This window comes from Coregonus lavaretus (genome assembly GCF_964263955.1).
Source record: "Coregonus lavaretus genome assembly, contig: HAP1_SCAFFOLD_1394, whole genome shotgun sequence".
In the NCBI taxonomy this organism is placed as follows: Eukaryota; Metazoa; Chordata; class Actinopteri; order Salmoniformes; family Salmonidae; genus Coregonus; species Coregonus lavaretus.
Genome location: NW_028157686.1, coordinates 29,651 through 43,631, shown reverse-complemented (window position 1 = coordinate 43,631; position 13,981 = coordinate 29,651). Strand labels below are relative to the sequence as shown.

Sequence of the window (13,981 nt, the reverse complement as noted above, 5' to 3'; positions counted from 1 at the left end):
AAGATTATTTCATTCATTCAGATCTAGGATGTGTTATTTTAGTGTTTTTGAGCAGTGTAGTTTCCTAGGGTTGAAAATAGCTTTCCACGGTTAGAAAATAGTTTCCTAGGGTTAGAGGCAGAAGCTTGACATTTAATGGTAGAAAGTGGCTTTAGCAGCGGATACAGAGGATGTATTGTTGGGAAAGGACCTGTATGTAAGCATTTCACTGTTAGTCTACACCTGTTTGTTTACAAGCAAATAACAGTTGATTTGAATTATATTTGACATTTTCACTAAACTATCCACATAAAGCCACCTATTAATTAGAATAGTCATGATCCATGAATTTAACCTAGAAAAATTGTCATTGAGACCACCTCAATTTCATTTAGGATCAAACAAAAGACTTCTGTGTTGGCTACATTGTTTAACATAATTTAAGACTAGGTTTCAGGAAATGGCAGTTACAGGTTTAAAAAAAAATACAAAATGGTTCTCAAGTAAATTAGTAAGAAAATCTCATCCATTGTTTAAAAATGGCCTTTTTGTCTTTGTGCAGATTGCCATGTCTCATTTTCGATTCATTGAACAGGATCTCTCTTTTTCAAACAAGCATTGCGGAGCTGGTTACAATTTCAATGTCATCCCCCAGAAAAGATGGAAATAATTTTATGGTTGAACTCAAATGTGCTGGTTGGTAAAATACCTGTATTTATGGAAAAGGTATCTGGTCTGTCTGGCAGCTGGAGGAGGTAGGGAACTGGTCTGTCTGCCCAATATAAAGGATCAAGGGAGGAGGTAGGGAACTGGTCTGTCTGCCCAATATAAAGGATCAAGGGAGGAGGTAGGGAACTGGTCTGTCTGCCCAATATAAAGGATCAAGGGAGGAGGCAGGGAACTGGTCTGTCTGCCCAGTATAAAGGATCAAGGGAGGAGGTAGGGAACTGGTCTGTCTGCCCAGTATAAAGGATCAAGGGAGGAGGTAGGGAACTGGTCTGTCTGCCCAATATAAAGGATCAAGGGAGGAGGTAGGGAACTGGTCTGTCTGCCCAATATAAAGGATCAAGGGAGGAGGTAGGGAACTGGTCTGTCTGCCCAGTATAAAGGATCAAGGGAGGAGGTAGGGAACTGGTCTGTCTGCCCAATATAAAGGATCAAGGGAGGAGGTAGGGAACTGGTCTGTCTGCCCAATATAAAGGATCAAGGGAGGAGGTAGGGAACTGGTCTGTCTGCCCAATATAAAGGATCAAGGGAGGAGGCAGGGAACTGGTCTGTCTGCCCAATATAAAGGATCAAGGGAGGAGGTAGGGAACTGGTCTGTCTGCCCAATATAAAGGATCAAGGGAGGAGGTAGGGAACTGGTCTGTCTGCCCAATATAAAGGATCAAGGGAGGAGGCAGGGAACTGGTCTGTCTGCCCAATATAAAGGATCAAGGGAGGAGGTAGGGAACTGGTCTGTCTGCCCAATATAAAGGATCAAGGGAGGAGGCAGGGAACTGGTCTGTCTGCCCAATATAAAGGATCAAGGGAGGAGGTAGGGAACTGGTCTGTCTGCCCAATATAAAGGATCAAGGGAGGAGGCAGGGAACTGGTCTGTCTGCCCAATATAAAGGATCAAGGGAGGAGGCAGGGAACTGGTCTGTCTGCCCAATATAAAGGATCAAGGGAGGAGGTAGGGAACTGGTCTGTCTGCCCAATATAAAGGATCAAGGGAGGAGGTAGGGAACTGGTCTGTCTGCCCAATATAAAGGATCAAGGGAGGAGGCAGGGAACTGGTCTGTCTGCCCAATATAAAGGATCAAGGGAGGAGGCAGGGAACTGGTCTGTCTGCCCAATATAAAGGATCAAGGGAGGAGGCAGGGAACTGGTCTGTCTGCCCAATATAAAGGATCAAGGGAGGAGGCAGGGAACTGGTCTGTCTGCCCAATATAAAGGATCAAGGGAGGAGGCAGGGAACTGGTCTGTCTGCCCAATATAAAGGATCAACACTGGCAGATAAACATAGCATGAATAGGAAAGTATAACGGTTTCATTTGAGGACCAGGATGTTGGCAGCTGTGCCATACAGATTGCAAAATATATGGGAGGAGATTTTTGATGTACCGATTCCATGGCACAGGGTGTATGAGTTGATATATAAAATGATGCAAGATTCAAGACTTGGTGCTTTTCAGCTAAAATTATTGTACAGAATTCTTGCCACCAACATTTTTGAATATTTGGGGCATGCAACCATCGCAGCTCTGCAGATTTTGTTGTGAGGATACAGAATCAATAGACAATTTGTTCTGGTATTGCCCTCAGCTAGCCTGTTTATAGTCTCGGGTTCAGGAATGGCTGAAAAAGCATAGCATTAATCTAAAATTGACCCTAGAAATAGCATAGTTGGGAGATCTGGAGAGACCGGGTCAGTCAATTAATAGTATACTAATACTCTTAGGAAAAGTATATCTTCAACTCGCAATCTGTGGATTCTATTTTATGAGATTCAAATTGTATTCTAAACATCACAGCCTAGTTGAAAGATATGGTGCATTCGGAAAGTATTCAGACCCCTTGACTTTTTCCACAATTTGTTACGTTACAGCCTTATTCTAAAATTGATTAAATTGTTTTTTCTCTTCATCAATCTACACACAATACCCCATAATGACAAAGCAAAAACTGTTTTTCAGAAGTTTTTGCAAATTGATAAGTAAAGTATTCAGACCCTTTACTCAGTACATTGTTGAAGCACCTTTGGCAGCGATTACAGCCTTGGGTCTTCTTGGGTATGACGCTATAAGCTTGGCACACCTGTATTTGTGGAGTTTCTCCTATTCTTCTCTGCAGATCCTCTCAAGGGTACCAAAAAATGTCTGCAGCATTGAAGGTCCCCAAAACTCTTCCTAGAGCCAATCGGGGGAGAAGGGCCTTGGTCAGGCAGGTGACCAAGAACCCGATGGTCACTCTGTCAGAGCTCTAGAGTTCCTCTGTGGAGATGGGAAAACCTTCCAGAAGAACAACCATCTCTGCAGCACTCCACCAATCAGGCCTTTATGGTAGAGTGGCCAGACGGAAGCCACTCCTCAGTAAAAGGCACATGACAGCCCACTTGGAGTTTGCCAAAAGGCATCTAAAGACTCTCAGACCATGAGAAAAATGATTATCTGGTCTGATGAAACCAAGATTGAACTCTTTGGCCTGAATGCCAAGTGTCACGTCTGGAGGAAACCTGGCACCAACCCTACGGTGAAGCATGGTGGTGGCAGCATCCTGCGGTGGGGATGTTTTTCAGTGGCATGGACTGGGAGACTAGTCAGGATCGAGGGAAAGATGAATGGAGCAAAGTAAAGCGAGATCCTTGATGAAAACCTGCTCCAAAGTGCTCAGGACCTCAGACTTTCTTTCTTAATAGTATGCAGTTTGTTGGGCTTTGATACCTCATGATTGAGTATTGTTTTACTTAATCTCTCTCGCTCCTTCTCTCTCTCTCTCTTTCTCGCTCTCTCCTTCTCTCTCCTCTCTCTTTCTCTCCTCGCTCGCTCTCCTCTCTCTGAAATTTAGATTGCTTTATTGCCGTGAAATACAATTAGTATATATTGTCAAAGCAGTATAGTGGTACAGCATTTCAGTAAATCCAGTACAATGCAGTGATGATAATGGACTAGTTTAATAGTTTAATAGTACAGTGGGGAAGAAAAGTATCTAGTCAGCCACCAAGTTCTCCCACTTAAAAAGATGAGAGAGGCCTGTAATTTTCATCATAGGTACACGTCAACTATGACAGACAAATTGAAAAAAAAAATCCAGAAAATCACATTTGTAGGATTTTTAATGAATGTATTTGCAAATTATGGTGGAAAATAAGTATTTGGTCACCTACAAACAAGCAAGATTTCTGGCTCTCACAGACCTGTAACTTATTCTTTAAGAGGCTCCTCTGTCCTCCACTCGTTACCTGTATTAATGGCACCTGTTTGAACTTGTTATCAGTATAAAAGACACCTGTCCACAACCACAACCTCAAACAGTCACACTCCAAACTCCACTATGGCCAAGACCAAAGAGCTGTCAAAGGACACCAGAAACAAAATTGTAGACCTGCACCAGGCTGGGAAGACTGAATCTGCAATAGGTAAGCAGCTTGGTTTGAAGAAATCAACTGTGGGAGCAATTATTTGGAAATGGAAGACATACAAGACCACTGATAATCTCCCTCGATCTGGGGCTCCACGCAAGATCTCACCCCGTGGGGTCAAAATGATCACAAGAACGGTGAGCAAAAATCCCAGAACCACACGGGGGGACCTAGTGAATGACCTGCAGAGAGCTGGGACCAAAGTAACAAAGCCTACCATCAGTAACACACTACGCCGCCAGGGACTCAAATCCTGCAGTGCCAGACGTGTCCCCCTGCTTAAGCCAGTACATGTCCAGGCCCGTCTGAAGTTTGCTAGAGTGCATTTGGATGATCCAGAAGAGGATTGGGAGAATGTCATATGGTCAGATGAAACCAAAATAGAACTTTTTGGTAAAAACTCAACTCGTCGTGTTTGGAGGACAAAGAATGCTGAGTTGCATCCAAAGAACACCATACCTACTGTGAAGCATGGGGGTGGAAACATCATGCTTTGGGGCTGTTTTTCTGCAAAGGGACCAGGACGACTGATCCGTGTAAAAGAAAGAATGAACAGGCCATGTATCGTGAGATTTTGAGTGAAAACCTCCTTCCATCAGCAAGGGCATTGAAGATGAAACGTGGCTGGGTCTTTCAGCATGACAATGATCCCAAACACACCAGCCGGGCAACGAAGGAGTGGCTTCGTAAGAAGCATTTCAAGGTCCTGGAGTGGCCTAGCCAGTCTCCAGATCTCAACCCCATAGAAAATCTTTGGAGGGAGTTGAAAGTCTGTGTTGCCCAGCGACAGCCCCAAAACATCACTGCTCTAGAGGAGATCTGTATGGAGGAATGGGCCAAAATACCAGCAACAGTGTGTGAAAACCTTGTGAAGACTTACAGAAAACGTTTGACCTGTGTCATTGCCAACAAAGGGTATATAACAAAGTATTGAGTAACTTTTGTTATTGACCAAATACTTATTGTCCCACCATAATTTGCAAATAAATTCATAAAAAATCCTACAATGTGATTTTCTGGATTTTTTCCCCTCATTTTGTCTGTCATAGTTGACGTGTACCTATGATGAAAATTACAGGCCTCTCTCATCTTTTTAAGTGGGAGAACATGCACAATTGGTGGCTGACTAAATACTTTTTTCCCCCACTGTACATATAATCATGTAGACAGGTACAACACTACTGCTGTTTTATTGTGGAGTCTTCGATAGATACATTCAATCAAATAATACGATGTATAATTTTTGTTTAGAAAATGGCTAAGAATTGTACAATGATGCTTACACTATGTATTACTTGTAAGTTATACACAATGTAAATAATTGTCATGGGATGTCCCTCAGGTTGGCAGTAATATTTGTGGTTTATGTTATTAATAAATGCACAGAAGTTGGGAATCGATTGAGATATTTTATTTAAAAAACATTATCTTATTTGGGAGTATTTCTCACAGTAGAGGAAAAAGTGCATCTCTGTTTCTACCTCCCCCGTCCTGCAGTGACCACAGACGCTCCTCTTTGGGTAGCCATGTCTTTTTGTATCTCCCTTTTTCTATAGACAATAAGTGGTTGCTGAACCTGTATTTGGTCAGGATCTGTCTCTATTTTGTATCTCTGACAGAGTAGAGATATTCTGCCAATTTTTATTATCTTTTGAGGGCCAAATAGCAATTTAGTTTATTCTGTGTTTTTGTTAAATGTTCCCAATTTGTCAAATAGTGTTCATTTTTGTAACAATTTGATTTCCCTGTGTGGTTGGATAATATAGTTGTTTAGGGGTTTTAACTGCTGACATAGGGGACTATTTTCAGGGTTCATCTCTTGGGTTTCCAGTGCTTTGAATTGTAAGGATGTTTTGGGGCTTAATTTCAAAATGGTTCCAAAATGTTGGTTCTTTTCTTTATATTTACAATTAAAGGGAATCGTCCGAGTTCCGCTCTGCATGCATTATCTGGTACTTTTCTTTTGGATATTTAGGATAGTTCTGCAGAATTCTGTTTGTAGATTTTCTATTGGGTTTTTCTTCCAATGCTTATAATCATAATTACAGGCTGGACCCCAAACCTCGCTTCCACATAGTACAATTGGTCAAATTACACTTAAATATTTTGCACTAGATTTGGATAGGAATACTTATTTTTGAGCTTTTTCTTTTTATGGAGTAAAATGCTTTGCGTTATTTTTCTTTTAGTCCATTCGCTGCCAGACCAAATCCACCAGAGGCTCTGATTATTAGTCCCAGGTAGTTATACCATTGGACGTGTTCAACCAACGGTATTTCCTCATTTGAAGGAGTGTCTGCTGCTCTGATTCCTGGCATTTTTTTCTTGAAAATCACGACTGTTTTTCCAAAAGTTTGTTGATTGCCCAGTTGATACTGTATTCCCAAAGAATGTTAGGTTGTTCCTGTAGAACTACATGTGTTCTTCAGCTAAATAGATTCTATGATGTCATGTACTTTACCCCCAACGATGCTGTGGAGGGTTGTGTAATATAATCCATTATGCCATATGGAATCAAAAGCATTCTTAAAATCAACAAAACATGCGAATACTTTTCCTCTGCTTTTCTGTTGAACATGCTGGTTTATTAGTGTGTGTGTGTAATGTGTATGTGGTCTGTTCTGTGTTTGGGTAGAAAGATAATTTAGTTTTTTGCTGAGAGTGTTATGTTGTGTGAGGAAGGTCTGTATTGGGTCATTGAGAATACAGCAGAACAGTTTCCCCATGTTACTGGTGACACATATTCCCCTAATAGGTATTAGGGTCTAATTTGTCACCTTTTTATACAAGGGGGTTATGAGCCCCTCATTCCAAATATCAGGGAAGCAGCAACTCTCCAGAACCAGGTTGAATAGTTTTAATAAGGCATCCTGCAGCTCAGGGAGTACTGTGTTTAAGCGTTTCATTCCTGATGCTGTCAGGGCCACATGCCTTTCCAGGTTTAAGGCTTTGTATTTTCTTCCAAAGTTCAGCCTGTGTAATTTGGTAGTCAGTTGGGTTCTAGTTGTTTTTAATTGTGTTTTCTAGGGAGCTGAGGTTTTCTTGCATATTGTTTTGGTTTAAGATTTAAGTTCTTCTAAAATGTATTATTCTAGAGACTTTCAAAGTGATCTTTCCAAGTGTTGCCTTTTTGAATGGGCAGGTCCTTCCTCTGTTTTCCATTTAGACCAGAACTGGTTTCCATCGATGGAGTCTTCAGTCTCTTTCAGTGTTATCAAAATGCTTCCGTTTCTTCCATTTTAGGTTTTGTTTGTATTCATTCAATGTGTCACAATATTGTTGCCCAACGTCTCTATCTTGTGATTAGTAAAGTCTATTTAATTAAGATTTATGAGATTATGTTCGGCATCAAACCACTTCTCTCTTTTGATGTTTTGAATTAGAACCGTTTTTATGTCGCATAAATTTGCTTTTGTGGCTGCTTTATGATAGATCTCATTTAATTTGTTCACAGCCAAATTCCATTACTAGTGATGGGAATATGGAGGGATGGTTCAAATATGTCTATTACCCCTCAGGGTCTACACCGCTGGGCTGGTTCTGGCACTGCTGAGCTGGTTTGGTTCTGGCACCGCTGAGCTGGGTTAGTTCTGGCACCGCTGAGCTGGGTTGGTTCTGGCACCGCTGAGCTGGGCTGGTTCTGGCACCGCTGAGCTGGTTCTGGCACCGCTGGGCTGGTTCTGGCACCGCTGGGCTGGTTCTGGCACCGCTGAGCTGTTGCTGGTTCTGGCACCGCTGAGCTGGGTTGGTTCTGGCACCGCTGGGTTGGTTCTGGCACCGCTGAGCTGGGTTGGTTCTGGCACCGCTGAGCTGGGTTGGTTCTGGCACAGCTGAGCTGGGTTGGTTCTGGCACCGCTGAGCTGGGTTGGTTCTGGCACCGCTGGGCTGGTTCCGGCACCGCTGAGCTGGGCTGGTTCTGGCACCGCTGGGCTGGTTCCGGCACCGCTGGGCTGGTTCCGGCACCGCTGAGCTGGGTTGGTTCTGGCACCGCTGAGCTGGTTTGGTTCTGGCACCGCTGAGCTGGGTTGGTTCTGGCACCGCTGGGCTGGTTCCGGCACAGCCGGGCTGGTTCCGGCACAGCCGGGCTGGTTCTGGCACCGCCGGGCTGGTTCTGGCACCGCTGAGCTGGGTTGGTTCTGGCACCGCTGAGCTGGGTTGGTTCTGGCACCGCTGAGCTGGGTTGGTTCCGGCACCGCTGGGCTGGTTCCGGCACCGCTGGGCTGGTTCTGGCACTGCTGAGCTGGGCTGGATCTGGCACCGCTGGTTTAGGTCTAGCGTCGCTTGGCTCGGACATGTTGGGATGCGCTAGAGATGTCTGTGTGTGGCTCCGCTGAGATGAGTTAGCCTCTCTCTCCTTGGATAGCTGGGAGGTGTGGGGGCTCTGTTGCTGGGCTGGTATGGTTGTGGATCTCTGCCTAACGTGGCATCCTTCAGGTCCTTGGCAGGTCATGGACCCTAAGAGGCTGAGTGGCTTGTGAGGCTGATGGGGTGAAGGCTGTACTGGGATCAGGGGTATCTGGTCTTCCACCAGGCTGATGGGGTGAAGGCTGCACTGGGATCAGGGGTATCTGGTCTTCCACCAGGCTGATGGGGTGAAGGCTGTACTGGGATCAGGGGTATCTGGTCTTCCACCAGGCTGATGGGGTGAAGGCTGTACTGGGATCAGGGCTATCTGGGCTTCCACCAGGCTGATGGGGCTGCTCTGTTGGTGACATGATCAGAAGCTGCTGGCGGAGGGCATCATGTCCCTCTCTCTCTGCTGCACCTCCACCTTCACTACACACAGCTCCTCTTGGAGGGCATCATGTCCCTCTCTCTCTGCTGCACCTCCACCTTCACTACACACAGCTCCTCTTGGAGGGCATCATGTCCCTCTCTCTCTGCTGCACCTCCACCTTCACTACACACAGCTCCTCTTGGAGGGCATCATGTCCCTCTCTCTCTGCTGCACCTCCACCTTCACTACACACAGCTCCTCTTGGAGGGCATCATGTCCCTCTCTCTCTGCTGCACCTCCACCTTCACTACACACAGCTCCTCTTGGAGGGCATCATGTCCCTCTCTCTCTGCTGCACCTCCACCTTCACTACACACAGCTCCTCTTGGAGGGCATCATGTCCCTCTCTCTCTGCTGCACCTCCACCTTCACTACACACAGCTCCTCTTGGAGGGCATCATGTCCCTCTCTCTCTGCTGCACCTCCACCTTCACTACACACAGCTCCTCTTGGAGGGCATCATGTCCCTCTCTCTCTGCTGCACCTCCACCTTCACTACACACAGCTCCTCTTGGAGGGCATCATGTCCCTCTCCCTCTGCTCCACCTCCACCTTCACTACACACAGCTTCTCCCTCAACGTGACCAAGACAAAGGAGATAATTGTGGACTACAGGAAAAATAAGAGGACTGAGCACGCCCCCATTCTCATCGACGGGGCTGTAGTGGAACAGGTCGAGAGCTTCAAGTTCCTTGGTTTCCACATCACCAACGAACTATCATGGTCCAAACACACCAAGACAGTCGTGAAGAGGCCACGACAAAGCCTATTCCCCCTAAGGAGACTCAAAAGATTTGGCATGGGTCCTCAGATCCTCAAAAGGTTCTACAGCTGCACCATCGAGAGCATCCTGACTGGTTGCATCACTGCCTGGTATGGCAACTGCTCGGCCTCCGGTTGCAAGGCACTAGAGAGGGTAGTGCGTACGGCCCAGTACATCACTGGGGCCAAGCTTCCTGCCATCCAGGACCTCTATTTCAGGCGGTGTCAGAGGAAGCCATAAAAATTGTCAAAGACTCCAGCCACCCTAGTTGTAGACTGTTCTCTCTGCTACCGCACGGCAAGCGGTAACGGAGCGCCAAGTCTAGGTCCAAGAGGCTTCTAAACAGCTTCTACGCCCAAGCCATAAGACTCCTGAACATCTAATCAAATGGCTACCCAGACTATTTACATTGCCCCCCCCACCCCTCTTTTATTCTGCTGCTACTCCCTGTTTATTATCTATGCATAGTCACTTTAATAATTCTACCTACGTACATATTACCTCGACTAACCGGTTCCCCCGCACCTCGACTAACCGGTGCCCCCGCATTCCACTGTAAGGTCTACACCTGTTGTATTCGGCGCATGTGACAAATACAAATTGATTTGATTTGATCATTGGACTGTGGCATTTGTGACCGACCGGCTCGATTTGGTTTTATGTAGCAACATTTGAATTTTTTTAATTTATTTTTTACATTGGATAAAAGTAGAGACTCAGAGCTATAAAATTGTATATCATACACTACAGTTGAGTAACAATGAGAAAGTAATTCTGCTTTGAAAGTTGATAAACTTGTAACCTCACTTCTTTTAGAAAATGGCCCTTGAATGTTTTGGTACACCTACTGGAGAGCTCTTCTTTGTCTACACCCATTCAGCATCGTTCACACCCTCTTAAGTTTTAGCCCCACCAATCTCTTTAAGGATTCACGTGAGGCCATGTACTAAACAACCAAAGATTTCAAGACTAAAGGCTAGTTTATACTCTGGGTGTATTTGTAAATTTATTCTGGATTGCCAGAGTGTGCTCAGAGTGCGCTCTGGGTGTTCGTAAACTCAGTGTTGTCAGATTGTCCGTTCGTAAATTCAGAGCGTTTCGCAGCGCACACTGGACACTAGCTGAGGAGTAGGGTTGATCCGAGCGTTCTGACCTCACAACGGCAGTCAAGCACCCAAGCTAACTGGCTAACGTTGGATAGCTTGCTAGCTACTTCCAGACACAAATGAGAGAACAGCTCACTGACCATTTTACTCGCCCTAGCAGAGCTGGTTAGGCTGTTTTTATGTTGTCCAGAGCATTGGTGACTGCAACTGTGCTGCTGGCAACAATTTAACGGTTTTTTTCCAAAGTTTACTGACACCGGCCATATTCAACGGGTGTTGAGTGTTCGTAAATCCGTCAGTTATTCTCTGCTCTGGCACACTCAGACGAGTGCTCTGAAATCGGAGTAGATAGCCTGAGCAAATTTACCATCTACGTCTATCGACAGTTGTCGCATTGACATCATGAACATTCTATTGAAATGGATACTTGCATAGTGGAGTCTTTTTGTTTAGACATGTAGCTAGCTAGCTAAACAATGAACCATAATACCAACTCATAACGTTACCCTGCATGAATCTGTTGGTTCAATGTTAGCTAGCTAATAACTAGCAATGCAAATGGCTCTGAGATACAAATAATATAACTACACAGATCATACACGTAACGTTAGCTAGCGAGCCAGCTAACGTTAGCTTGCTAGCTAACAGTACACTTTAACTTGAAATGAAAACGACGTTCTAACAAAATTAGAAACGTGTAATAACGGAAAATGTAGCTAGCTATCCTATCTTACCAATATACATGGATGGACGCTTCTCCCTCTGTCACGGATGCCATGGTTGCCCTTAGTTTGAAGATGTAATCCGGAGACAGGTGTTTTATACAACAGCCTTCTGTGTGTTCTCTTTTCGACTCCGTCTGCATATTTGCAATCAAATGCCAGAATGTTATGCTGTTCTACTACGTGATATCTTTCAAAAAAGCCGCTCATGTTAGACAGAAGCGTGCTACATGGCAGACCAATCCGAACTCATCTCTCGGCATGTCATAGCCAACTCGTTATCTCAGCCAATCATGGCTAGCCGGAAAATTGCTGTCTTTTTCTTTTGCTAAACCAACTAGGCTCGTAATTTAACCATTTCATTCATATTTACAGATGGCATACAAGTTTGTTATTAAGGCACATGAAAGTTCACATGTTCCAGAAGGCATTTCCGCCAAAAAAGTTTTTAAAATAAATACATTTACATTTAAAAAAAAGTTTACTTTCAAATGGCTCTCCTGTGAAGTAGTGACGCGTGACATAGGTCTCGTTTTCTAAAACCAGTCACATTTGTTCAGTGTTCTGGCTTAACTTCTGTCTTAACTGTTCTATTGAAGTACTGCTCTCCTCCTGGAAATGCCTCAACTCTTCCATCAGCGTCTGGACAGTGTCACATTCTTGTTTGCTGTCCCTGAATTCTGTCATCTCTACTTCAAGTAGGGAGAGGCAGTTCTGGATTCGTTTCACCGAAAAATGTTTTTTGGGTGTGCAGACAGCTGCCACAGCAGGAGGCGGGAGGGATGTACTGTGGGCCTCCTGTTTTTGAAGGCCAGGTTTTGGTAGTTGTCGTGGAGACACGTCCGTTTTTAGTTCATCATCAACTGGAGGTTTTATCATGTTCAACTCTTCTTCAAACAGCTCTAGACTTGCTTTGGATAATTGCTGTTCCGTTATTTATATATTTTATGTCATTTTGGAGTTGTGTCCACATACAATTGTTTCATGGTCTTGTTTCCAGACATAAGATGTTTGTTTGCCTTGCGCAGGGCTGCATGCCAAGCATTTGGACGTTCGTTAAAAAGGGAAGATCCAGCTTTGTTTTTTTTTAGCAAACAGCAGGTAGCAAGAAACTGTCTTAGCAACTCCCTAGCAACATGTAAAGATTTATTAGCTTGTTAGCTATCCAGTTGAGTTATCAGGATAAAAGTTGTTTTCTCTTCTTCTGATGTTATATTCTCAGTCCTTCTTCCTTTGTCTTTCACTCACACGTTTTTCTCAAATGTGCTCTTCCCCTAAATCATTTGAAATATGATATATAACACTAGAAAGTAGGAGCTCATCATTTTACTTGCTGCGCTTTGGAACTCGGATCTCTCTCTCTCTCTCTCTCTCTCTCTCTCTCTCTCTCTCTCTCTCTCTCTCTCTCTCTCTCTCTCTCTCTCTCTCTCTCTCTCCTCTTTATAGTCTTCTTATATATGTATCTATCTGTATTTCAATTGATTTGATCTTAGTGAGCTTTGTTGGCATGATTAGTAGTGAAGTCTGTGTCGTTTATCATATGGTATAATATTGCTATTGCAAGAAAATGTCAGAACACAAATTGATAATCCCTCCCTCTCTCTCTTACTAACTCCCCCCCCCCCAGATGGTCAGTTTCCCGGGTGATTACAGCTATGCTGCAGCAGGCCTGATCTTCCTGGAGTACACAGCCAGTGCTCTGTGGTCCGCTGAGCTGCTCGTCATCACATACGGGGGCGGGCTCAAGAGCTACCTCGTCAGGTATTGGCTCATAGTCATCTTGACTTTCAACCCTCTGCTTGGGCTTTTCCGCTTTCGGTGTGTGTGTGTGAAGGGGAATGGTGTGTGTGAAGGGGAATGGTGTGTGTGTGTGTGTGTGTGAAGGGGAATGGTGTGTGTGTGTGTGTGTGAAGGGGAATGGTGTGTGTGTGAAGGGGAATGGTGTGTGTGTGTGTGTGTGTGAAGGGGAATGGTGTGTGTGTGTGTGAAGGGGAATGGTGAGTGTGTGTGTGTGTGTGTGAAGGGGAATGGTGTGTGTGTGAAGGGGAATGGTGTGTGTGTGTGTGTGTGTGTGTGTGAAGGGGAATGGTGTGTGTGTGTGTGTGAAGGGGAATGGTGTGTGTGTGTGTGTGAAGGGGAATGGTGTGTGTGTGTGTGTGTGTGTGTGTGTGTGAAGGGGAATGGTGTGTGTGTGTGAAGGGGAATGGTGTGTGTGTGTGTGAAGGGGAATGGTGTGTGTGTGTGTGTGTACACTCTGAGGTGAGTGGCTCCTCTGTTCCATTACAAGACTGTCTGCTGTCTAATCCTTGTTCAAACACAGATCCTGAGAGTGTTTGGATAGTGTGTGTGTGTGTGTGTTTGGCTGTGTTTGTTGGCTGATTTAAATATTAGCTGGGCAGGGTATCAAACAGGAATCTATATATTTTTATGTGTCCATGCTCACAATGAATATCCATGAAATTGTTCTCAAATTTTCCCATTTAAATATCCTGGATTGTAGCAAAACATTTG

The 13,981-nt window shown here is 44.6% G+C and overlaps 1 protein-coding gene across 1 annotated transcript in view; it reads left to right on the top strand.

Annotated features, from left to right (window-relative positions):
- LOC311125063 (NBAS subunit of NRZ tethering complex-like) overlaps positions 1-13,981 on the top strand; it is a gene marked incomplete at its 3' end in the record, with an annotated part of 70,910 nt that overhangs the window by 33,356 nt on the left and 23,573 nt on the right. The window contains exon 8 of the mRNA XM_084199136.1: positions 13,098-13,231. Coding sequence (XP_084055262.1) covers positions 13,098-13,231 — 134 coding nt within the window. The remainder of the gene's footprint in view (positions 1-13,097; positions 13,232-13,981) is intronic.